The sequence below is a fragment of the Pristiophorus japonicus genome, chromosome 21, assembly GCF_044704955.1.
Source record: "Pristiophorus japonicus isolate sPriJap1 chromosome 21, sPriJap1.hap1, whole genome shotgun sequence".
NCBI lineage: Eukaryota > Metazoa > Chordata > Chondrichthyes > Pristiophoridae > Pristiophorus > Pristiophorus japonicus.
In genome coordinates this window covers 70,777,960-70,804,620 of record NC_091997.1, presented here as the reverse complement: position 1 = coordinate 70,804,620, position 26,661 = coordinate 70,777,960, and the positions used below count along the sequence as shown (strand labels likewise).

At 47.0% G+C, this 26,661-nt stretch overlaps 1 protein-coding gene across 2 annotated transcripts in view; it reads right to left on the bottom strand.

Moving 5' to 3' along the window:
* Window positions 1–25,911, bottom strand: part of LOC139234101 (dual oxidase maturation factor 1-like) — a 31,461-nt gene extending 5,550 nt beyond the window's left edge. The window contains exons 1-7 of one of the 2 annotated variants that reach the window (XM_070865040.1): window positions 25,767–25,911; window positions 25,001–25,106; window positions 12,409–12,577; window positions 10,557–10,614; window positions 4,783–4,917; window positions 3,043–3,256; window positions 1,296–1,510 (exon numbers count right to left, since the gene is read on the bottom strand). In XM_070865040.1, the coding sequence (XP_070721141.1) occupies window positions 1,296–1,510; window positions 3,043–3,256; window positions 4,783–4,917; window positions 10,557–10,614; window positions 12,409–12,555 (769 nt within the window). In that variant the 5' untranslated portion in view covers window positions 12,556–12,577; window positions 25,001–25,106; window positions 25,767–25,911. The remainder of the gene's footprint in view (window positions 1–1,295; window positions 1,511–3,042; window positions 3,257–4,782; window positions 4,918–10,556; window positions 10,615–12,408; window positions 12,578–25,000; window positions 25,107–25,766) is intronic. The other variant, XM_070865039.1, reaches the window with a different exon arrangement.
* Between the last annotated feature and the right edge of the window lie 750 nt (window positions 25,912–26,661).

Here is a 26,661-nt window from a genome sequence, read left to right as displayed (position 1 = left end):
GCGGAGCAGGCTCAAGGGGCCAAATGGCCGACTCCTGCTCCTAATTCTTATGTTCTTAACTCTGTTTCTCTTTCCATACATGCTGCCTGACCTGCTCAGTGTTTACAGCATTTTTTATTTCAGAAACAAAATGCATACATGTACATAGATGGGTAATTGAGGTTACAACATCGCTGATTGGCTGAGGATAGCTCAAATCATGGTCACATAATGGGAACGGTTAGCCCAGTGGTTATGTTACTGGTTATAATCCAGAGGCCTGGGCTAATGATCCAGAGACCCGAGTTCAAATCCCACCATGGCAGCTGGGGAACCTAAATACAGTTGATAAATAAATCTTTAATTTAATAAAAAGCTAGTATCAGTAATGGTGACAATGAAATTACTGGACTGTTGTAAAAACCCATCTGGTTCACTAACGTCCTTCAGGGAAGGAAATCTGCCGCCCTTACCCGGTCTAGCCTGTACGTGACTCCAGACCCACAGCAATATGGTTGCCTCTTAATTGCCCTCTGAAACGGCGGCTCACCACCACCTTCTCAAGGGACAATTAGGGATGGGCAATAAATGCTGGCCTTGCCAACGAAGCCCACATCCCGTAAAAAAAAAACAAATAAATTTTAAAAACATGGAGTTGAGGATGTCTAAGGAAAGAAAGACTTGCATTTATATAGCGCCTTTCACGACCACTGGACATCTCAAAGAGATTTACAGCCAATGAAGTACTTTGAGTGCAGTCACTGTTGTAATGTGGGAAATGCGGCAGCCAATTTGTGCACAGCAAGCTCCCACACACAGCACTGTGATAATGACCAGATAATCTGTTTTTTTGTTATGTTGATTGAGGGATAAATATTGGCCAGGGCACCGGGGATAACTCCCCTGCTCTTCTTCGATATAGTGCCATGGGATTTTTTACGTCCACCTGAGAGAGCAGACGGGGCCTCGGTTTAACGTCTCATCCGAAAGGCGGCACCTCCAACTGCCTTAAAGAATGAGGGATGGGCAGAGTGGCGGTCAGAACAACGGATAAGACAGCTTTAACACTCGTAGTCGCCTGCTCTCCAAAGGATTGGCGGGGGGGGGGGGTGGGAAATAGGATAATATTCATCTCTTGTACTTGCTGCCTTGTGTTACTGTTTGTAACCAGTTGCACTTGTCTATTAAAATTGCTCCCGTTAATGGCTGTCCCCGTTGCATGAGTCTGCAGTAGATACCAGAGAATGAAATGAATTAACGTGTCTCCCCCACTTCCCCGCACCCCTAACCAAGAATGGCTGGACCCCGGTACTCACCCGTCACTAAAGTCAGCCAAAAGGACGGACCGAGGGCACTCTTCAGCACCACGTTGTCAAAGGTGATGTCGCAGAGTGGTGCCTGTCTGGTCGTGCCGAATGAGATCAACGAGAAGATCATGAATGAACCGGTTATCAGCAGCATGTACCCTCCATGGAAGAAAAGAAGGAGCCACAGAAGGATATTGGACAGCATCCAGGCACACAGAGCCACCCTGTTGAGCAGAGAACACAAAAATAGAACGATCCTTTCTTAATCTTTAAAAATCACACGCAAGCCAACTTTGTGCATATGGGGCTCAAAGGGTTAAATTGTTGAGGGAGTGGCTGCAGAGACTGGGCTTGTATCCCCTCGAGTTCGCCAGGTTGATAAGGTGCGGTTGAGAAGGCGTACGGAATGCTTGCCTTTATTAGCCGAGGCATAGAATACAAGAGCAAGGAGGTTATGCTTGAACTGTACAAAACACTAGTTAGGCCACAGCTGGAGTACTGCGTGCAGTTCTGGTCACCACATTACAGAAAAGATGTGGTTGCACTAGAGAGGGTACAAAGGACATTTAGGAGGATGTTGCCTGGACTGGAGAATTTTAGCTATGAGGAAAGGTTGGAGGGGCTGGGGTTGTTTTCTTTGGAACAGAGGAGGCTGAGGGGAGACCTGATTGAGGTGTATAAAATTATGAGGGGCCTGAATAGAGTGGATAGGAAGGACCTATCTCCTTTAGCAGAGGAGGTCAACAACCAAGAATGGCGGGATACAATTTCAGCCCCAATGTCTTTAGAAAGATAACAAGACACTTAGAACAGAAATAATCTGACCTCAGCAAGATGGGAGGGGTCTGTCCATGGTACCCTCTCCCTTATAATTGGATCAATGGATGGGTAAAAAAATGATTCACACCAGGTATCCACCGGCCCATCGAGAGAAGGCAAAAAAACGGGCGACCGAGAGAGAGAAACAGAAAGACTGCAGAGTTTCCTCAAGGTGGATCTCATAAGAAATAGGAGCAGGAGTCGGCCATATGGCCCCTCGAACCTGCTCCGCCATTTAATAAGATCATGGCTGATCTGATCATGGACTCGGTTCCACTTCCCCGCCCGCTCCCCATAACCCTTCGTTCCCTGATCGATCAAAAATCTGTTTATCTCCGCCTTAAATATATTCAATGATCCAGCCTCCACAGCTCTCTGGGGCAGAGAATTCCACACAGATTTACAAGCCTCAGAGAGAAGAAATTCCTCCTCATCTCAGTTTTAAAATATCTCGTGGGCTTTGGCCTAACACCTTGGTCAAACTCAAACCTCGGAGGTGGACCCCATGCAGGCTTCAGCCTGACACCGCCACCAGCTCGGGATCTGTTCCAAGATCACCGCTCTGCCTCAATGTCCATCCGTTCCTATAATATAGAGCTCAACCTAGTGGACTGCTGTGGTAATGCAGCCATTGCTGGAAATGCAACAAAAGCATCATGTGACTAGGTCACCTGACAAGTTCCTGTCGCGCCATCTTACAAGTGCGTGTGTGTATAATGTGGTAGAGAATATATCACAGTTCTGGGGACAGAGATCGTTCTCATCTGTTATGGGTTGTATGTCTGCTATATCCATCTTAAATCGCATGTTGTATCCGATTATGCTTAAACTGCCACTCATTAATAAAACGCCCTCCAACTCCCAGGACCCTTTGGGTACTCTGTTTGTGTGTGTGTGACCCGTGATTCTAATCTTGCATCTTGTTGCAGAAACTTACCACATCGTGGCTGAGGCGTAGTGGCCCGAGACCTTGTACTGTGAATAAATGCCACACGGGCTGTTGGGGGTAAACTTCTCCGCTACGTACAAGATTGGATCCGGGAGGCCCCTCTCCAGCCCTTTGCGGTACTGGGTTTCGTAGCGCAGTCCCAGCTGCCACAGGAACTCTTCGTTGTAGTTGATAGTTTCATTCAGCTGGTTCTCGGGCAGTCCTGCAGGTACAGTGCGACGTGAAGCACATTAGCTTTCGTTGGGTAGCATTGAGGTTTTGTTTTACAACTAATACGCAAGAGGGGTAGAAATTGCCCCCCCCCACCCCCGCCCGAAAGAGGCCGGAGCCAAGCTGCCTGTTGGTGGCCCGGCCGAACCCGGGGGGGCATAATTTTTGGCCGGATCTGGCAGTCGGCCGACAAAAAAACAAACATGGCGGTCGTGGCAGTGCGCCCTCCCCGCACAGCCACGGCCTCACTGGACTACCGGGGAAAACCAGGTTTTGGCACCGCCAGGCGGGCCGAAGATTTTCCGAGGGGAGGGTCACCATCGGGGGGGGGGGGGGCCGGGTTAGATCGGCGGTGCGCACGGTGAAGACGCGCTTACCGAGGATCGGCAGCAGCAGAGCGGTAAAGGGGGGGGGGGAGGATCGTGGCACTGCCGGGAAACCTGGGGAGGGGCAATTGGGCGAGCAAACGTCAGCGGCCTCTCCACTCCGCAGCGTGGACGCCGACTGGCGGTGGGAACAGGCCTTAAGGAGAGGGACAATTTGGAGCCCCAGATGGTCTTAGACCTTTAATGATACAATACAATGGTATGGAGCACAAGCCCGGTCTCAAGCTTAGCCTCTGTCCTCCAGCTATGCACTCGTACCCTGAATGATTGCGTTCAAAATCATGAGGGGCCCGGGCAGAGTGGATAGTGAGAAACTGTTCCCACTGGCGGAAGGGTCGAGAACCAGAGGACACAGATTTAAGAGAGACTTGGATTTATATAGCGCCTTTCACAACCACCGGACGTCCCAAAGCCCTTTACAGCCAATGAAGTACATTTTGGAGTGTAGTCACTGTTGTAATGTGGGAACCGCGGCAGCCAATTTGTGCACAGCAAGCTCCCACAAACAGCAATGTGATAATGACCCAGATAATCTTTTCTTAGTGATGTTGATTGAGGGATAAAATATTGGCCAGGACACCGGGGAGAACTACCCCTGCTCTTCTTAAAAATAGCGCGATGGGATCTTTTACATCCATCCAAGAGTGCAGACGGGGCCTCGGTTTAACGTCTCATCCAAAAGACGGCACCTCCGACAGTGCAGCACTCCACTGGAGTGTCAGCCTAGATTTATGTGCTCAAGTCCCCAAAGTGGGATTTGAACCCATGGCCTCCTGACCCAGAGGCGAGGGTGCTGCCCACTGAGCCAACAGGTGATACTAGAGACCATTTCAGAGTTGACCCACAAAGTGTGGGGCAGCAGTCACAAGCAGCCCGGACCAGGTACCCAGTGTGATCCCTGAAGGGCATCTGTGAGAGGGTTGGGTTTTTAAACCAGCAATCTGGCAGCTTCCATGACCATCACCCTGGAGCCAGCCCACCTAGTCGCCAGGTTGGTTGAATTCCACGTCACAGCTTGGGGTGGCCGGGTTACTGCTGCACCCAGCAAACAGTGAGGTCTGGGTCACTGGCCCAATGCCCACAGCCGTTGCACTGTCACACTCAACAAATGTAGGAGACATTGAAGCACTACCTCTGAGAGTTACATTTACTCCTTTTAGCCCAACATGGAGCCCAATCTCCGCCTCGATCACCTGGGTGCTGAAAGATTTGTAGGTGGTGGTCACTGTGGCATATCCCCTCTCCCAGTCATTGGTAAAGTTGACGGCTGAAAGAGGAATAAAGGACATCATTAGACTTGCTCTTCATCAGATGTGTGAAGACATGCTTTGCTGGTCCTATTTAGTTTCAATCACATGTCTGCACAGGTCTGATCCGATATCATAAAGCCACACTTTTCTCTCTACAGGTTGGACGTCCCTTATCCAGAACCCGCGGAACCTGGCCTGTTCCGGATAAGGGATTTTTCCGGATGAGGGGTGGTCACGTTAAATTGGATGGTACAGGTACTGAGCCAAGGGGATATCGGGGCTGGCTGGCTTGGGGCTGGGAGTGCGGCAGAGAGATGGTGACCTGGGGGGGGGGGGGGGTGGGGGGGGGGGGGAAAAGAGGGAAAATTGCGGGGGATCGCGGGGTCAGGCCAGCGATTACGCGAGTCGGCAGCGAGGAAGGACTTCAATTTGTTCATGTCAGAGCGGCCGGGAATGGTTCTGGACGAGAGGTGGTTGAGGATAAGGGAGTTCTGGATAAGGGAGGTTCAACCTGGATTTTATTTTCAGCACATGTCACACAAGAAATAGGAGCAGGAGTCAGCTATAAATCCCCTCGAGCTGCTCCACCATTCAATAAGATCACGGCTGATCTTCTACCTCAACTCCATTTTCCCGCCCGATTCCCATATCCCTTGATTCCCCTAGAGTCCAAAAATCTATCGATCTCCACCTTGAATATATTCAGAGGCGGAGCCTCCACAGCCCTCTGGGGCAGAGAATTCCAAAGATTCACAACCTTCCGAGTCAAGAAATTCCTCCTCATCTTGGTTTTAAATGGCCGACCCCTTATCCTGAGACTGTGACCTCTGGTTCTAGCCACTCCAGCCTGGGGGAAATAACTTCTCAGCATCTACCCGGTCAATCCCCCTCAGAATTTGGTATGTTTCAATGAGATCACCTCTCATTCTTCTAAACTCCAGAGAGTATAGTCCCAATCTATCATCATAGGACAGCCCTCTGCCCAGAAATCAGTCTAGTGAGCCTTCGCTGCACTGCCTCCAAGGCAAGTGTCTCCTTAGTCACGGCTATGTTGTGGCATTACTCAGTCGATGACTGGACATACTAAATGCAGGGTCTACTGCCCTGTCACATCACGCAGCCTCCCATGCAGTCACTGAGTAACTGTGTCTCCGATTCATTCTTCCAATCGGTGCAATTTGTACAAACTGAGCTTTATCTGCCCATTTCAATCCAAGTCTTGTCGTATTTAAAACGGAGATGAGGAGGGAATTCTTTTCGGAGGGTTGTAAATCTGTGGAATTCGCTGCCTCAGAGGGCTGTGGAAGCCGGGTCATTGAATAAATTTAAGACAGAGATAGGCAATTTTGTAACCGATAAGGGAATAAGGGGTTATGGGGAGCGGGCAGGGAAGTAGACCCGAGTCCATGATCGGATCAGCCATGATCTTATTGAATGGCGGAGCAGGCTCGAGGGGCCGTATGGCCTACTCCTAATTCTTATGTTCTTATGTAATTCCCTGGCCCAACTACAAATTCAGTATCCGCAAAGACTCTTGTCTCCACATGCAACGCTTTTGCAATTCAGTCGATTGAAATATAATTTTTCCAATTGCTTCGATTTGCCGCGTTTTAGTCTGCCGCCGTTGACCATCGGCGTACATGTCCGATTCAATGAACTGTTGGTGCATCTGTTGCCCTCTCCTGGTCACTCAGGTTCCTGCGGCTGTGCTCAGCAAGCATTGTCCGGGTGAGTGGAGTTGCTATTTATTTTACTTGGCTTTATTGTGGAAGGAGCATGTGGATAAATATTAAGCTGGGTAACTTCCTACATGCCCATTTCTCCTTTGTAGCTTTGAATTTACTTCTACAAACGTTACACCTCTCCAGGGCGAATGGTTCTTATGCCTGTCGAGCCACTTGCATTTTGAGTTTTAGCTGTTGTTTTATATGATATGACACTTGTCTTCGGGACAATTTGCACTCTCAAGTTCAGGTTGTGAAACTTTTCTTGTACCCAGTGATGAATTAACGGTGCCTTGGGCCCCACGCAGTACCCCAGCCATGTGCCCTCCACTCCCATGCAGTAAATGACACTAGTGAGCCAAGTCACAGGACACTATACTGAGTAGGCATCAGGTCAAGGTCGGGTCAGGTCTACATCTCCAGTTATGTTCTCATTGATAAATGAGTGTCGTCATAGTAATATTTTATGATGTTTCCAAGTCGCTTCTCGGCCTTTTGGCTAAGATCTGCATAACTAACCTGACCAGCCACCATGACCTCCGGGTGGTTTCTCCCTGGTCAGGAAAGTATATGCTTACATTTTTGTAAACAGGAGGTGGGTGGGATGGCTTGACCCATCCACCTCCACGGAGGTGTGTGGGGGACCTGACCCATCCACCTCCACGGAGGTGTGTGGGGGACCTGACCCATCCACCTCCATGGCACGAACCTGGTATTGCAGTACTTCCAGGAACGGTGCAGTGGCTCTAGGCCTTTTGGCTAAGAGCATTGGCGCAGAGTGATCCTTGACTGGTGCAGGGTGACCTCTGGCGTTTGACAAAGAATTGGAACGATTGGAACGATTGGACACGAATATAAAAAAAAAAAAAATATTTTATGATGTTTCCAAGTTGTAGGGTAGAATTATACAGCACAGAAGGAGGGTGGGGAGGTTTGACCCATCCACCTGACCCATCCACCTCCATGGCACGAACCTGGTATTGCAGTACTTCCAGGAACGGTGCAGTGGCTCTGGCCTTTTGGCTAAGAGCATTGGCGCAGAGTGATCCTTGGCATGTGCAAGGTGACCTCTGGCGTTTGTGATTTGACAAAGAATTGGAACGATTGGCTACGAATTTTAAAAAAATATATATATTTTATGATGTTTCCAAGTTGTAGGGTAGAATTATACAGCACAGAAGGAGGCCATTCGGCCCATCATGCAGCGCCCCCTGTTGGAGTTTTGTGAACCATTTGCCGACGGGATGATTCCCTGGCGGTCTGCATAATTTTTTTCGCTGCATGTCAGCAAACGAATTGTGGAAACTTAGGCAGAGTGGGCCATGCTCTAATTCAGATATTGTCCACCATTCTTGTCCACACACAGAGACCCTTACTCTCCTGGGCCCCGAGCGAGTGCGAGGAGGATGGGAAGTGAGGTGGGTCTTGGGTCCACTGGGCTTCCACCTCCCTCCCCCTCCCCCCCCCCCCCCTTTTCCTAAACTCACTGGGAAGTTCTGTTGGGGAGGGGAGGGAACCTCTGGTGTCACCCCTCCCCCTACCCCTACCCTCCTCCCCCACCCAGTGTATCCCCCCATCCCGTGTGTTCCCCCCCCCCCACCGTGTCCCTCTTCTTTCCCCTCCCCCGATGGCAACCAATTACAGATGAAACAATTGTACATCCATCCAACAACAACAACTTGTGTTTATATAGCACCTTTAATGTAGTAAAACATCCGAAGGCAGTAGTTGAGGCCAATTCACTAAATATATTCAAAAGGGAGTTAGATGAAGTCCTTACTACTCGGGGGATCAAGGGGTATGGCGAGAAAGCAGGAAGGGGGTACTGAAGTTTCATGTTCAGCCATGAACTCATTGAATGGCGGTGCAGGCTAGAAGGGCTGAATATCCTGCTCCTGCACCTATTTTCTATGTTTCTATGTTTCTAAGACATATCAGAGGAGCCGCACAACAAGAAATCACAGCAGGTGACCGAAAGCCTGGTCAAATAGATAGGTTTTAAGGAGCGTCTTAAAAGGAGGAAAGAGGTTTAGGGAGGAAGTTCCAGAGCTTGGGGCCCAGGCAGATGAAGGCACGACCACCAATGGTTGAACGATTATAATCAGGGATGTTCAAGAGGGCAGAATTAGAGGAGCGCAGACATCTCTGGGCTGGAGGGAGGGTGGGGGGTTTGTGGGGCTGGAGGAGGTTACAGAGATAGGGAGGGACGAGGCTATGGAGGGATCTGTAAACAAGGATGAGAATTTTGAAATCGAAGCGTTACTTAACCAGGAGCCAATGTAGGTCAGCGAGCATAGGGGGTGATGGGTGAGCGGGGCTTGGAGAGAGTTAGGACATGGGCTGCTGAGTTCTGGATGACTTCAAGTTTACGTAGGGTAGAATGTGGGAGGCCAGCCAGGGTGCATTGGAGTAGTCAAGTCTAGAGGTAACAAAGGCATGGATGAGGGCTTCAGCAGCAGATGAGCTGAGGCAGAGGCAGAGACGGGCGATGTTAGAGGTGGAAATAGACGATCTTAGTTATGCTGCGGATATGTGGCCGGAAGCTCATTTCAGGATCAAATATAACATCTAGGTTGCGAACAGTCTTGTCCACCCTCAGATTGATGCTAGGGAGAGGGATGGAGCTGGTGGCTGGGGAATGGAGTTTGTGGCAGGGACCAAAGACAATGGCTTTGGTCTTCCCAATATTTAATTGGAGAACATTTCTGCTCCTCCAGTTACTGGATGTCGGACAAGCGGAATCAATTACACAATCAGTTGGACATCAATCAATTGCACATCAAATCAATCACCATTCGGACAGCAGTAATCAGAAAATTGCAAGAATTATTTCAAAATCCACTCTTAAGCCAGAATGCCCTCACCCGGCCTTGCCCTGCCGATATTCTTGCTTGAGCAGGGTGGACATTGAAGAAGCATCGATAATGTCGCAGGCACCCACCCCTGTTACGTGTGAAGGGGGTGGAGTATAAAAGCAGAGAAGTCTTGCTACAGCTATACAGGGTATTGGTGAGGCCACACCTGGAATACTGTGTGCAGTTTTGGTTTCCATATTTATGAAAGGATACACTTGCTTTGGAGGCAGTTCAGAGAAGGTTCACTCGGTTGATTCTGGGGATGAGGGGGTTGACTTATGAGGAAAGGTTGAGTCGGTGGGGCCTTGCTCATTGGAATTCAGAAGAATGAGAGGTGATCTTATTGAAACATATAAGATTATGAGGGGGCTTGACAAAGTGGATGCAGAGAGGATGTTTCCACTGATGGGGGAGACTAGAACTAGAGGGCATGATCTTAGAATAAGGGGCCGCCCATTTAAAACTGAGATGAGGAGGAATTTCTTCTGAGGGTTGTAAATCTGTAGAATTTGCTGCCTGGGAGAGCTGTGGAAGCTGGGACATTGAATAAATTTAAGACAGAAATACAGTTTCTTGAATGATAAGGGGATAAGGGGCTTTGGGGAGCGGGCAGGGAAGTGGAGCAGAGTCCATGATCAGATCAGCCATGATCTTATTGAATGATGGAGCAGGCTCGAGGGGGCCGTATTACCTATTTCTTATGTTCTTATCCTCTTATCCTGCCCCGCGAACACCTACTTCATATAGCTGGCAATGTTGGCCCAGCCTTTAAGTGCAAGTTTTGACCAAGGCAGTTGGCTCCCCATACAGAGTGTCTTTGTTCATTCCCGACAGCAAGCTGTGTCTCGCTGCTGCTCTCTGAGGCACAACCCCTGCCAAGTTCATACTGAACTGTGTGTTGTGCAATTGCTTTCTGCAATCGTTTCTCTGGAGCAATTTGCTGGGAGGTACAAAACTATGAGGTCAAATCAGGGCCAAGTGATGCAGCACATTGCTACATGGTCAGGCCCTCCTTGAATTGTGCCCATGTTTGCAATGTGAACTGCCCTTAACAAGAGTCGATCCGACGATACTCACCAACAATTACGATACCGATGAAGAGACTTAGTATTATCTTCACAAACCAGTGGAATTTCTGGAAAATGATCACACAGCTTATAAGCACAAAGTACCATCCATTGGTGGAGAGAGCCGACACTATAGCGACCGTACCACACCAATATTTCAAATGCACTGTACAGTCAACAACTTGTATTTGAGGAAAAGAGTGTTCGAAGACCAGGCCCTCAAATCTACTACCAAGCTCATGGTCTACAGGGCTATAGTAATAACCGCCCTCCTGTATGGATCAGAGACATGGACCATGTACAGTAGACACCACAAGTTGCTGGAGATATATTAACAACGATGTCTCCGCAAGATCCTGCAAATTCCCTGAGAGGACAGGCGCACCAACATCAGCGTCCTCAGCCAGGCCAACATCCCCAGCATTGAAGCACTGACCACACTCGATCAGCTTCGCTGGGCAGGCCATATAGTTCGCATGCCAGACACAAGGCTCCCTAAGCAATTGCCCTATATGGGAGTTCCATCACGGCAAACGAGCCAAAGGTGGGCAGCGGAAACATTACAAGGACACCCTCAAAAAGTCTCCCTGATAAAATGCGACATCCCCACTGACACCTGGGAGACCTTGGCCAAAGACCACCCGAGGTGGAGAAAGTGCATCCGGGAGGGCATTGAGCTCTTCGAATCTCAACGGCGCGAGCGTGAAGAGGTCAGGCGCAGGCAGCGGAAGGAGCGTGCGACAGCTCAGTCCCACCCCCCCCTTCCCCCAACGAATGTCTGTCCCACCTGTAACAGGGTCTGTGGCCCTCATATTGGACTGTTCAGCTATCAAAGAAATCACTTTGGGAGTGGAAGCAAGTCTTCCTCGATTCGGAGGGACTTCCTATGATGATGATTAACATAGTGAAACATCGAAAGGCGCTTCACAGGAGTGTTGATTTGACACCGAGCCGCATAAGTAGAAATTAGCGCAGGTGAACAAAAGCTTGGTCAAAGAGGTAGGTTTTAAGGAGCACCTTGAAGGAGGAAAGAGAGGTAGAGAGGTGGAGAGGTTTAGGGAGGGAGTTCCAGAGTTTGAGACCCAGGCAACAGAAGGCACGGCCACCGATGGTTGAGCGATTATAATCAGGGATGCTCAGGAGGGCAGAGTTAGAGGAGCGCAGACATCTCAGGGGGTTGTGGGGCATGAGGAGATTACAGAGATAGGGAGGGGCGAGGGCCATGGAGGGATTTGTAAACAAGGATGAGATACATTTGGATAAGTAGCTGAAAGAAAAATTATTTGCAGGGCTACGGGGAAAGGGCAGGGGAATGGGACTGGCTGAGGTGCTCTTGCAGAGAGCCAGCACGGGCTCGACTGGCTGAATGGCCTCCTTCCATGCTGTAACCGTTCTACAATTATACAGCGGCCCATTCGGCCCATCGTGCCTGTGCCAGCTCTTTGAAAGAGCTGTTCAATTCCTCTCACTCTCCTGTTCTTTCCCCAGGTGATATTTTTTTCCCCTTTCAAGTCTGTAACCAACTCCCTTTTGGAAGTTACTATTGAATCTGCTCCCACCGCCCTTTCAGGTAGCGCATTCCAAATCACAACAACTCGCCGCGCAAAAACATTCTCCTCATCTCCCTTCTGGTTCTTCAGCTAATTACCTTACTTCTCTGTCCCTCTAGTTACCGACCCTTCTGCCAGTGGAAGCAGTGCCTCCTTATTTACTCTATCAAAACCCTTCAAGATTTTGAACACCTCTGTTAAACCTTCCCTTGACCTTCTCTGCTGTAAGGATTGTACTGAGAACCCATCTAAACCCCTTCATTAAATTAGTAATCATTCCTGGATAAAACGCTAAATTAAACAGATACTTACTTCTTTCCCATAAATGCCGATGCTTATAATGAGAAAGGCCAACAGGAAGACTAAGAATGTAATGATAATCACAATTTCAGTGGTATTGAACCCAACTGCTCTTCTGGGCGTTGGATAGAAGGGGTAAATGCCATCATAAAAGGTCATCTTTGCTGTCCTTTGCGGATACCTACAAATGACAAGAGAAGAAAGATTTGCATTTATATAGCGCCTTTCATGACCACCGGCTGTCCCAAAGATCTTTACAGCCGATGAAGTACTTTTTGAAATGTAGTCGCTGTTGTATTGTGGGAAACGCAGCAGCCAATTTGCGCACAGCAAGCTCCCACAAACAGCAATGTGATAATGACCAGATCATCTGTTTTTGTTATGTTGATTGAAGGATAAATATTAGCCCCAGGACACCGGGGATAACTCCCTCTGCTCTTCTTTGAAATAGTGCCTGAGAGAGCAGACGGGGCCTCGGTTTAACGACTCATCTGAAAGGCAGCACCTCCGACTGCCTTAAAGAACTGCCTTAAGGGGCTACAAATCCCCTGGGAGGACAGAATCACCAACATTAGCATCCTCGACCAGGCCAACATCCCCAGCATTGAAGCATTGACCACACTTGATCAGCTCCGCTGGGCAGGCCACATTGTCCGTATGCCAGACACGAGACTCCCAAAGCAAGCGCTCTACTCGGAACTCCTTCATGGCAAATGAGCCAAAGGTGGGCAGAGGAAACATTACAGGGACACCCTCAAAGCCTCCTTGATAAAGTGCAACATCCCCACCGACACCTGGGAATCCCTGGCCAAAGACTGGAGGAAGTGCATCAGAGAGGGTGCAAGACATTCTGAAATGGGAGGGAGAACAGCCAGTTGCCGTGGTGCACATTGGTACCAACAACATAGGTAAAAAAAGGGATGAGGTCCTACGAAACGAATTGAAGGAGCTAGGAGCTAAATTAAAAAGTAGGACCTCAAAAGTAGTAATCTCAGGATTGCTACCAGTGCCACGTGCTAGTCAGAGTAGGAATCGCAGGATAGCGCAGATGAATACGTGGCTTGAGCAGTGGTGCAGCAGGGAGGGATTCAAATTCCTGGGGCATTGGAACCGGTTCTGGGGGAGGTGGGACCAGTACAAACCGGACGGTCTGCACCTGGGCAGGACTGGAACCAATGTCCTAGGGGGAGTGTTTGCTAGTGCTGTTGGGGAGGAGTTAAACTAATATGGCAGGGGGATGGGAACCAATGCAGGGAGACAGAGGGAGACAAAAGCAAAAGACAGAAAGGAGATGAGGAAAAGTGGAGGGCAGAGAAACCCAAGGCAAAGAACAAAAAGGGCCACTGTACAGCAAAATTCTAAAAGGACAAAGGGTGTTAAAAAAACAAGCCTGAAGGCTTTGTGTCTTAATGCAAGGAGCATCCGCAATAAGGTGGATGAATTAACTGTGCAAATAGATGTTAACAAATATGATGTGATTGGGATTGCGGAGACGTGGCTCCGGGATGGTCAGGGCTGGGAACTCAACATCCAGGGGTATTCAACATTCAGGAAGGATAGAATAAAAGGAAAAGGAGGTGGGGTAGCATTGCTGGTTAAAGAGGAGATTAATGTAATAGTTAGGAAAGACATTAGCTTGGATGATGTGGAATCTATATGGGTAGAGCTGCAGAACACCAAAGGGCAAAAAACGTTAGTGGGAGTTGTGTACAGACCTCCAAACAGTAGTAGTGATGTTGGGGAGGGCATCAAACAGGAAATTAGGGGTGCATGCAATAAAGGTGCAGCAGTTATAATGGGTGACTTTAATATGCACATAGATTGGGCTAGCCAAACTGGAAGCAATACGGTGGAGGAGGATTTCCTGGAGTGCATAAGGGATGGTTTTCTAGACCAGTATGTCGAGGAACCAACTAGGGGGGAGGCCATCTTAGACTGAGTGTTGTGTAATGAGAGAGGACTAATTAGCAATCTCATTGTGCGAGGCCCCTTGGGGAAGAGTGACCATAATATGGTGGAATTCTGCATTAGGATGGAGAATGATAGTTAATTCAGAGACCATGGTCCAGAACTTAAAGAAGGGTAACTTTGAAGGTATGAGGCGTGAATTGGCTAGGATAGATTGGCGAATGATACATAAGGGGTTGACTGTGGATGGGCAATGGCAGACATTTAGAGACCGCATGGATGAATTACAACAATTGTACATTCCTGTCTGGCGTAAAAATAAAAAAAAGGGAAGGTGGCTCAACCGTGGCTATCTAGGGAAATCAGCGATAGTATTAAAGCCAAGGAAGTGGCATACAAATTGGCGAGAAATAGCAGCGAACCTGGGGACTGGGAGAAATTTAGAACTCAGCAGAGGAGGACAAAGGGTTTGATTAGGGCAGGGAAAATAGAGTACGAGAAGAAGCTTGCAGGGAACATTAAGGCAGATTGTAAAAGTTTCTATAGGTATGTAAAGAGAAAAAGGTTAGTAAAGACAAACGTAGGTCCCCTGCAGTCAGAATCAGGGGAAGTCATAACGGGGAACAAAGAAATGGCAGACCAATTGAACAAGTACTTTGGTTCAGTATTCACTAAGGAGGACACAAACAACCTTCCGGATATAAAAAAGGGGTCAGAGGGTCTAGTAGGGAGGAGGAACTGAGGGAAATTTTTATTAGTCGGGAAATTGTGTTGGGGAAATTGATGGGATTGAAGGCCGATAAATCCCCAGGGCCTGATGGACTGCATCCCAGAGTACTGAAGGAGGTGGCCTTGGAAATAGCAGATGCATTGACAGTCATTTTCCAACATTCCATTGACTCTGGATCAGTTCCTATTGAGTGGAGGGTAGCAAATGTAACCCCACTTTTTAAAAAAAGGAGGGAGAGAGAAAACAGGGAATTATAGACCGGTCAGCCTGACCTCAGTAGTGGGTAAAATGATGGAATCAATTATTAAGGATGTCATAGCAGCACATTTGGAAAATGGTGACATGATAGGTCCAAGTCAGCATGGATTTGTGAAAGGGAAATCATGCTTGACAAATCTTCTGGAATTTTTTGAGCATGTTTCCAGTAAAGTGGACAAAGGAGAACCAGTTGATGTGGTATATTTGGACTTTCAGAAGGCTTTCAACAAGGTCCCACACAAGAGATTAATGTGCAAAGTTAAAGCACATGGGATTGGGGGTAGTGTGCTGACGTGGATTGAGAACTGGTTGTCAGACAGGAAGCAAAGAGTAGGAGTAAATGGGTACTTTTCAGAATGGCAGGCAGTGACTAGTGGGGTACCGCAAGGTTTTGTGCTGGGGCCCCAGCTGTTTACATTGTACATTAATGATTTAGACGAGGGGATTAAATGTAGTATCTCCAAATTTGCGGATGACACTAAGTTGGGTGGCAGTGTGAGCTGCGAGGAGGATGCTATGAGGCTGCAGAGTGACTTGGATAGGTTAGGTGAGTGGGCAAATGCATGGCAGTTGAAGTATAATGTGGATAAATGTGAGGTTATCCACTTTGGTGGTAAAAACAGAGACACAGACGATTATCTGAATGGTGACAGATTAGGAAAAGGGAAGGTGCAACGAGACCTGGGTGTCATGGTACATCAGTCATTGAAGGTTGGCATGCAGGTACAGCAGGCGATTAAGAAAGCAAATGGCATGTTGGCCTTCATAGCAAGGGGATTTGAGTACAGGGGCAGGGAGGTGTTGCTACAGTTGTACAGGGCCTTGGTGAGGCCACACCTGGAGTATTGTGTACAGTTTTGGTCTCCTAACTTGAGGAAGGACATTCTTGCTATTGAGGGAGTGCAGCGAAGATTCACCAGACTGATTCCTGGGATGGTGGGACTGACCTATCAAGAAAGACTGGATCAACTGGGTTTGTATTCACTGGAGTTCAGAAGAATGAGAGGGGACCTCATAGAAACGTTTAAGATTCTGACGGGTTTAGACAGGTTAGATGCAGGAAGAATGTTCCCAATGTTGGGGAAGTCCAGAACCAGGGGTCACAGTCTAAGGATAAGGGGTAAGCCATTTAGGACCGAGATGAGGAGAAACTTCTTCACCCAGAGAGTGGTGAACCTGTGGAATTCTCTACCACAGAAAGTAGTTGAAGCCAATTCACTAAATATATTCAAAAGGGAGTTAGATGAAGTCCTTACTACTCGGGGGATCAAAGGGTATGGCGAGAAAGCAGGAAGGGGGTACTGAAATTTCATGTTCAGCCATGAACTCATTGAATGGCAGTGCAGGCTAGAAGGGCTGAATGACCTACTCCTGCACCTATTTTCTATGTTTCTATGAGTCTCGTCGCCAAGAGCATGCAGAAATCAAGCGCAGGCAGCGGAAAGAGCGTGTGGCAAACCAGTCCCACCCTCCCTTACCCTCAACGACTGTCTGTCCCACCTGTGACAGGGACTGTGGTTCTCGCATTGGACTGTTCAGCCACCTAACGACTCATTTTAAGAGTGGAAGCAAGTCTTCCTCGATTCTGAGGGACTGCCTATGATGATAAGCGGAATGGGGAGAGTGGCGGTCAGAACAACGGATAAGATAGCTTTAACCCGCGTGGTCGCCTGCTCTCTAAAGGATTGCGGGGGGCAGGAAGAGGGGTGTAACACGGCAGCCAATTTGCACACAGCAAGCTCCCACATAACAGCGATGTAATAATGACCCAAATAATTTGTTTTTGTCATGTTGATTAAGGGCCCCCGCAGCTAGACGGGAACATTGCTGCATAGTAGCCTTACAGCTAAGGTCAGAACATGTGGAGTCAGGGGACAGGTTGTGGAATGGATATCAAGCTGGTTACAAAAACATGAAGGAGAGTAGGAGTTAAGGGTGGTTACTCAGACTGGTGGAAAATGGATTTGGTGTTCCACAGGGATCGGCGCTGGGACCTCTGCTGTTCACCATTCACAATCGCGATTTGGACTCGGGAATCGGAAGTACAATTTTCAAAATTTGCGGATATCTCCAAAATGGGAAGGTATCCATTCCATTCTCGAAGTTTCTCCGTTGCAATTGTAGTAATAGTTAATGATGAGGCCGACTGCCACAAAATGCAAGAAGATGTTAATAAACTTGGGTGTGCAATTGGCAAATATAGATATTGTGTGAGGGTGTATTTTGGCAGGAAGATTAAGGAGGCCACATTCTCCTTCGAAACTACAAGTCTAAACAAACGTACGGTGCAGTGTACATGGATTTTAGCAAAGTTTTTGATAAGGTCCCACATGGCAGACTGGTCATGAAAGTAAAAGCCCATGGGATCCAGGGTAAAGTGGCAAGTTGGATCCAAAATTGGCTGAGAGGCAGGAAGCAGAGGATAATGGTTGATGGATGTTTGTGCGACTGGAAGGCTGTTTCCAGTGGGGTTCCACAGGGCTCAGCACTAGGTCCCTTGCTTTTTGTGGCATACATCAATGATCTATACTTGAATATAGGGAGTATAATTATGAGGTTCGCAGTTGATACTAAAATTGGTTGTGTGGTTGACAATGAAGAAGAAAGCTGCGGACTGCAGGAAGATAGCAATCAACTGGTCAGGTGGGCAGAACAGTGGCAAATGGAATTTAATCCGGACAAGTGTGAGGTAATGTATTTGGGGAGGGCTAACAAGGAATGGGTATACACATTAAATGGTAGGACACTGAGAAGTGTAGAGGAACAAAGGGACCTTGGAGTGCAGGTCCACAGATCCCGGAAGGTAGGCAGCCAGGTAGATAAGGTGGTTAAGAAGGCATACGGAATACTTGTCTTTATTAGCTGAGGCATAGAATATAAAAAGCAGGGGGGTTATGCTTGCACTGTATAAAACACTGATTAGGCTACAGCTGGAGTACCGCGTGCAGTTCTGGTCACTGCATTACAGGAAAGATGTGCTTGCACTGGAGAGGGTACAGAGGAGATTTACAGTGATGTTTCTGGGAATGGAGAATCTTAGCTATAAAAGGAAAGATTGGATAGGCTGGATTTGTTTTCCTTGGAACAGAGGAGGCTGAGGGGAGACTTCATTGAGGTGTATAAAATTACAAGGGGCCTAGATATAGTGGATACAAAGGGCCCTTAGCAGAGGGGTTAACAACCAGGGGGCATAGATTTAAAGTAATTAGTAGGAGGTTTAGAGGGGATTTGAGGGGAAATTTCTTCACGCAAATGGTGGTGAGGGTCTGGAACTCACTGCCTGAAAGGGTGGTAGAGACAGAAACCCTCACCACATTTAAAAAGTACTTGGATGTACACTTGAAGTGCCGTAACCTGCAGGGTTATGGACCAAGAGCTGGAAAGTGGGATTAGGTTGGGTAGCTCTTGGTCGGCCGGCGTGGACATGATGGGCCGAAATGGCCTCATTCCATGCTGTAAACCTATGATTCTATGAAATGGGGTGGAGGAGCAGAGGGATCTTGGGGGTACAGTTAGACCAATTACTAAAAGTAGCAATATAGGTCATAAAGAGCAAACCAAGCACTGGGGTTCATTTCTAGAGGGATAGAAGTGAAAAGCACTGAAGTTATGTTAAACTGGCATCGAACGTTGGTTAGACCAATCTGCTTCCATATTATCAAACAGGATATAGAGACACTGGAAAAGGTGCAAAATAGATTTACAACGCTGATAGCAGAACTGAAAGGTTGTGCCTCAGAAAAGATTAGACTTCTCTGGGCCCTTTTTTCTAACAAAGGCAGCAAAGGGGTGACCTGATAGAGGTCTTAAAGATTCAATGTAATTCTACATAATTCTGAAAGGGTTTGATGAGATAGATGTAGAGAAGATGTTTTTACTTGTGAGGGAGATCAAAACTAAGGGTCATGGATGATACACTCGTAATAAAAGGATGAAACTGAGTTCTGTGAACAATGAGTAAGTGTGACCTTAGCTCCTTTAATAAGACTCCAGAGTGCAGCTACCTCATGGGTGGCCTGCTTATATACAGTGCTCCCAAGGGATGCTCGGATCGTTTGGGACTCCAACAGGTAGGCCCTCTGGTGGTGTGATACAGGTTACAAGGGGTTAAATACATAACAATAGATATATGATATTTAATTTATTAGTGACTAAGGAATTCAGGAGAAACTTCTTTACCCAGAGAGAGTGGTGAGAATGTGGAACTCGCTACCACCTGAAATAATTGAAGCAAACAGCATAGATGCATTTAATGGGGAAGCTGGATAGGTACATTATCTTACAATAAGGGGCACCCATTTAGAACTGAGATGAGGAGAAATTTCTTCTGAGGGTTGTAAATCTCTAGAATTCACTGCCTCAGAGAGCTGTGGAAGCTGGGACATTAAATAAATTTAAGACAGAAATAAACCGTTTCTTAAAGGATAAGGAAATAAGGGGTTATGGGGAGCGGGCGGGGAAGTGGAGCTGAGTCCGTGATCGGATCAGCCATGATCTTATTGAATGGCAGAGCAGACTCGAGGGGCCAAATGGCCTACTCCTGCTCTTATTTCTTATGTTCTTATGAGGGAGAAAGGAATAGAAGGATATGCTGATAGGGTGAAGTGAAGTAAGGTGGGAGGAGGCTCGTGTGGAGCATAAACACCATCACGGAGCTGTTAGGCTGAATGGCCTGTTTCTAGGCTGTACATTCTATGTAATAATGATATAAGAATCAGGAAACTATTGAAGCTATTAGTCAACACAAGGTGAGCTAATAGAGATAACAGATGCAGTCCAATAGGACAAGTTCAAAGTAACAACCTGCTGCTTTGATAGAATTATCAGCAGTGCAATTGCAGATAGCGACAATTTGAGCTGGGTAGATCACAGACGTACATTCCCTGCCAAAACAGGAAGATTAAAAGCAAAATATTTGAGAGAGTGTGCGCAACTGGATGCCAGTATCAGTGACTTTCTTGCTGTTCTCAGCCTCGCTTTCACTCATTCTATATAACTGCAATTTTCATCAATTCCCATTTTGAACTTCAAACCTCACTCCATCACTGCCATCCCCAATCACATACACAAATGCAAACTACTGTGGAGGCTGGGGACCTGAATTAAAGAATTAAAGAAAATGCTGACCTGCTCAGCATTTTCTGATGTTTTATTTCCTAAATCGCTCGTCTCCCCAGGCCATTCAGCCCCTCGAGCCTGCTCCGCCATTCAATGAGATCATGGCTGATCTGTGACCCATCTCCACATACCCGCCTTTGTGATCTAACTCCATATCACTTAATACCTTTGGTTAACAAAAAGCTATCAATCTCCAATTTAACAGAAAGCTATCAATCTCAGATTTAAAAATTAACAATTGCTCTAGCATCAATTGCCGTTTGCGGAAGAGAGTTCCACACTTCTACCACCCTTTGTGTGTAGAAGTGTTTCCTAATGTCACTCCTGAAAAGGTCTGGCTCTAATTTTTAAGACGACGCCCCCTAGTCGTAGAATTCCCAACCAACCAGCGGGAATAGGTTCTCTCTATCTATCCTAGCTGTTCCGCTTAATATGCTGAAAACTTCGATCAGATTGCCCTTAACCTTCTAAGTTCTAGGGACTACAAATCTAATTTGAGTAATCTCTCCTTGTAACTTAACCTTTCAAGTCAGAATTGGACATGGTAGAAGAACCAGTACTTGTATCGTTAAAGGTTATATAATTACTACTTCCCTCTTTTTTCACCCTTGGGGCTTAATTCTATTAGTTTTTCAAAATTACTGGAATTAGTTGAGATTGTAACATAAAACTAACTAATAAAACATCAACTGCATCGCTATGCTGCTCATATGGTCTGTGGGCCATCTTTTCACACGTTTGGATTTTCCACTCATGAGAAATAGGAGCAGGAGTCGGCCATTCAGCCCCTCGAGTCTGCTCCGCCATTCAATAAGATCATGGCTGATTTTCTACCTCAACTGCACTTCCCGCACTATCCCCATATCCCTCAATTCCCAAAAATCTATCGATCTCGATCTTGAATATACTCAATGACTGAGCATCCACAGCCCTCTGGGGTAGAGAATTCCAAAGATTCACCAGCCTCTGAGTGAAGTAATTTCTCCTCATCTCAGTCTGAAATGGCCAACCCCTTATCCTGAGACTGTGACCCCTGGTTCTAGACTCCCCCAGCCCGGGGGAAACATCCTCCCAGCATCTACCCTGTCAAGCCCTGTAAGAATTTTATACGTTTCACTTAGATCAACTCTCATTCTTCTAAACTCTAGGGAATATAGGAATAGTCTACTCAATCTCATGGAACAAGTTGAGTGAACCTTTGTTGCACTCCCTCTAAGGCAAGTATGTCTTTCCTTAGGTAAAGGAGAGCAGAACTTTACACAGTACTCCAGGAGTGGTCTCACCAATGCCCTGTATAATTGTAGTAAGACTTCCTTACTCTTGTACTCTAGTCCCTTTGTAACAAAAGCAGACATACAATTTGCTTTCCTAATTGCTTGCTGTACCTGCATGTTAACTTTATGTGATTCATGTACAAGGACACCCCAGGTCTCTCTGAATGCAAATATGCTTTCCCACCCCACTAAATTAAAATCTTTCCCCGTTGTCCTAGTTACCCTCGCCACAAGGACATGGTAGCCCGTCTGGTTTAGGTGGGGGCCACCCCCTCTGTACAGCCTTCCCAGACCATGGAGGTTCATCCCAGTGTCCCAGGAATCAGAAACCCTCCCTTCTGCAGCATCCTCCCACCCACACGTTGACAATCCTAATCTTTCACCCCCCCCTGGTTACGGCCTAGCGCACGGTCTGGGAGTAATCCGGAGATTGCTATCTTGGAAGTTCTACATATGATTACACATGATATACGGCACAGAAACAGGCTATTCAGCCCAACCAGTCCATGTCGGCGTTTATGCTCCACTCGAGCCTCCTCCAGTCTTTCCTCATCTAACTCTAGCAGCATAACCCTCTATTCCCTTCTCCCTCAAATGCTTGTCCAGCCTCCTCTTAAATGCATCGATACTATTCGCCTCAATCACTCCCTGTGACAGCAAGTTCCACATTCTCACCGCTCTCTGGGTAAAGTAGTTTCTTCTGAATTCCCCATTGGATTTCTTGGTGACGATCTTATATTGATGGCCTCTAGTTATGCTCTTCCCCACAAGTGGAAGCATTCTCTCTGTATCCACTCTATCAAAACCTGTCATCATTTTAAAGCCCTTTGTTAGGACACCTCCTCAGCCTTTATTTTTTCAAGAGAAAAAAAAAAAGAGACCCAGCCTGTTCATCCTTTCCTGTTATATATAACCTCACATTTCTGGTATCATCCTTGTAAATCTTCTCTGCACCCTCTCCAGTGCCTCTATATCCTTTTTTATAATATGGCGACCAGAACTGTATACAATACTCTGAGGGGTAGACTTTCCACAAGGCCACTGCCGCCCAGAAAATACCACTAAACGTCAGGAGTGAATGTCGGCCAAAGTTTCCACTAATTAGGTAATTAAAACCTCCCGGCAAGAAAATGGATCTTACACCAAGATTCTCGGCGGTTTCTGGGCGGTTACAGCCGAAAGTAGCGAGAGCAGGCAGTTCTTAAATTTAAAAAAAATTTAATCCAAGGCTGGGGTTGGGCCTAGGGAGGGGGAAACTCAAAAAAAATGTTTCACTTAAACAAAAAATAAAATGTTTTAAAACATTCTTAAGACACTTTTTAATGTAATTGCCATTTTAGAATTTAAAAAAATTAGAATAAGCTCTAACTTATTTTTCTTTGCAGGGTACTCAGGTACTGCTCTGTTTCAGGCAGCTTTTCCTGGGCGGTTTCCTTGGCGGTGCCTACGGGCCCCCGTTGAGGCCAAACTTAGACCCGGACGGCTTTCTCGGCGGGACATGTGGGCGGTTTGCTTCCCGGCGCGCGTTTCGAAATGGGGGCGGAATTCTTTAAAGAGGAAACTTTCGCCGGGCGGTTTTTCATCAAAAAACAGCTGTACCGCCGAGAAAACCACCAAAAATGAAGGCGAAAGTTTCGCCCGAGAGTGTGACCTAACCAAGGTTCGCTACATAACTTCCCTACTTTTCAATTCTATCCCTCTAGAAATAAACCCTAGTGCTTGGTTTGCTTTTTTTAAAAAAAAAAAATGGCCTTGCTAACCTGTGTTGCTACTTTTAGTGATTTGTGTATTTGTACTCCAAGATCCCTTTGTTCCTCTACCCCATCCGAGACACTCACCCTCCCGGTTCTGCTCTTTAATCTATAACTCCTCAAAATCTTTTTTAACAGAACGTCCCACCTACTCCTATCTAGGTTGTGCGTTCCCACAGGAGCCACGACTTCTGTCTGCTCCCCCACCCATTCCAGAACTTTTTTCTATTCGCTCAGTGATATCCTGAACCCTGGCACCTTGGAAACAAAGATTCTATTCGGTCCACATGGATGAGCACTATTTTTTATAAGTCAGTGTACCAAAGAATGGTTCATCACATCTGCCTTGGTTCAAGTTAAAGTTGGAAGGATGTATTATTCCAATTTAGCCATTTGTTCAGTCCTAGGTTTCTTTTTATATTCATTCACGGGATGTGGGCGTCGCTGGCAAGGCCGGCATTTATTGCCCATCCCTTAATTGCCCCTTGAGAAGGTGGTGGTGAGCCGCCTTCTTGAACCGCTGCAGTCAGTGTGGTGAAGGTGCTCCCACAGTGCTGACTTTGTCATAGCGGTTTGGTACAACTGAGTGTCTTGCTGGGCCGTTTCAGAGGGGTAGTTAAGAGTCAACCACATTGCTGTGGGTCTGGAGTCATATATAGGCCAGACCAGGTAAGGGCAGCAGATGTTCTTCCCGAAAAAGGACATTAGTGAACCAAATAGGTTTTTACAACACTCCGGTAGTTTCATGGTCACCATTACCGATGCTAGATTTTTCATTCCAGATTTATTTAATTAACTGAATTTAAATTCCCCAGCTGCCGTGGTGGGATTTGAACTCGCGTCTCTGGATCATTAGTCCAGACCTCTGGATTATTGGTCCAGTGACATAACCACTATACTACCATACCCTACTTTTAAATGTAGTCTTTAATAGATTTTCCTACAATGATTAAAAAACAGAGTTCAATAAATGCCTAGGCATTCTTAAGTAGATTGTTTGGTCAGTATTAAACTAACAAATATGTTGGATAGAGATTAATTCTCACCGTTTTGATGGTTCTATCCAAGGGTCATTCCTAACCAATAGTTTGTATTTTCTGCTATCCAGTATCCTCAAAGCACTGGAGAAGTACCGCCAACATTGCCTCCGCAAAATCCTGCAAATTCATTGGTAGGATAGGCGCACCAACGCCTGTGTTCTCGCTCAGGCCAACATCCCCAGCATCGAAGCACTGACCACACTCGACCAGCTCCGATGGGCGGGCCACATCGTCTGCATGCCCGATGCCAGGCTCCCGAAACAAGGGCTCTACTCAGAGCCACATCACGGCAGGCGAGTCCCAGGAGGGCAGAGAAAACGTTTGAAAGGACACCCTCAAAGCCTCCTTGGTGTCAGTGGGCCAGCGGAGAAGGCATCCGGGAAGGCGCCGAACACCTCGAGTCTCGTCACCGGGAGCACGCGGCAGCCAAGCGGAAGGAGCGCACGGCAACCCAAGGGCCCCACCCACCCGGTCTGCCCCACCCGTGACAGAGTCTGTAGGTCCCGCATTGGACTCATCAGTCACCTGAGAACTCGTGTTTGCGTGGGAGCAAGTCATCCTCGACTCCGAGGGCCTGCCGAAGGAGTAGGATCTTCCGGTACAAAAGCAAAATACTGCTGATGCTGGAAAACTGAAATAAGAGAACATGTTGGAACAGGTCAAGGCAGACTGTGTGAACTCCCTTGTCACTCTCTCTCTTCACAGATGCTGATCTGGCCTGCAGAGTATTTGTGTTCCAGTATTCTGTTTTCATTCAGCAAGTTGCAGTTTTAAAAAAAAAATTGCACATATTTAGCTCGAGTTGTATCATTTGTAACTCTAAGAAAGTTTCGATTCCACCCCACTGGAGCAGCAATTATTGCCTTGGAGACAGAGACACACACACACACACACACACACACACACATTTGCCCCTGTAACAAACCCCCCTGGGAGTCTCCCCACATCTTTCAGATCGACTTCAGATAAAAAGCCACTTTGCAAGTTCCACTCAAACGCTGTGTTCAACGTCTTCAGGGCAATTGTAAAAACTTTCTTTTTTTTTTAAATGTTATTTTTTAAAACCGGTTAAGAAGCTTCCATTTCTGGGGGTCGCTAATTATTAACTCGATCAAAACGTTCATTCTCCTCCCTGCCCGCAAAATCTGGGACCTCTCGCACTCACACAAGAGGGAGAATCACTTACTTTCTTGTAAGACAGCAAAAAGTGTTGTCGCTGCCTTTGAATGCACCTGCGATAATTCTCACTCGCACACAAAAACACAAGCCTTTCAAATAACGAACAGCTCACCTTGGGGTGGTCAAGAAGATGAAAGTGCTCCAACCCGAACAAGGAGTACACTTCTCTTCACAAAGGCTCGACTTGATTTGCAACTTCCTGGCGAGAACTTCGTAAGTTCTGCGAATTACTTTGCATCCGCCTGTTCAAAAGCTACGCCCAGCCTCGGCTTTTCACCTGACAATTATGCAAATCCATGGCTTGTTCCGCCGGAATTAAGCGAACGTAGGTGGAGACAGGACCTCCCAAAAAAGGAATTTCCAAAGCAGAGTTGTTACTTTCTTTCCCCTTGCGAAATTATTCCACAGATTTTTTTTTGGACCCTGCTGAATAGATTCTTTTATGTCTCGACAACAATGGCACAATTGAGCCAATTTAGAAGTTTCGTGCGGTGCAGTTGCTGTACGGAATAGCAAATTCCGCTCAGGACATTTACATAACGCCAGCAGATGCCCCTTGGCAGGGCTAGCAGGAGCAGGACCCTTTTCATGTCATCTCCTTCCTGTAGGGACACATAAAACACATCGCCCAGCCCTGAGAAAAGCTCTCTGGCTTGACAAAAGGTGATCGAGTTCCAACTTAAGCTTATTTCATAAAAAGCCCATGAGTTCTTCATGGAAACTTAAAGTCTTTAAAACTGGCGTTGCTCATGATGAGTGAGTGTGCAATCTGAGCAGTAGATTACAATGTGGCTCTCATCGGAAGTGACTGCTATTCACAAGGTTTTTAATGTACAAATAGAAAGAAAGACTTGCATTTATATAGCGCCTTTCACGACCACCGGGCGTCTCGAAGGGCTTTACAGCCAATGAAGTACTTTTGGAGTGTGGTCACTGTTGTAATGTGGGAAACGTGGCAGCCAATTTGCGCACAGCAAGCTCCCACACACAGCAATGTGATAATGACC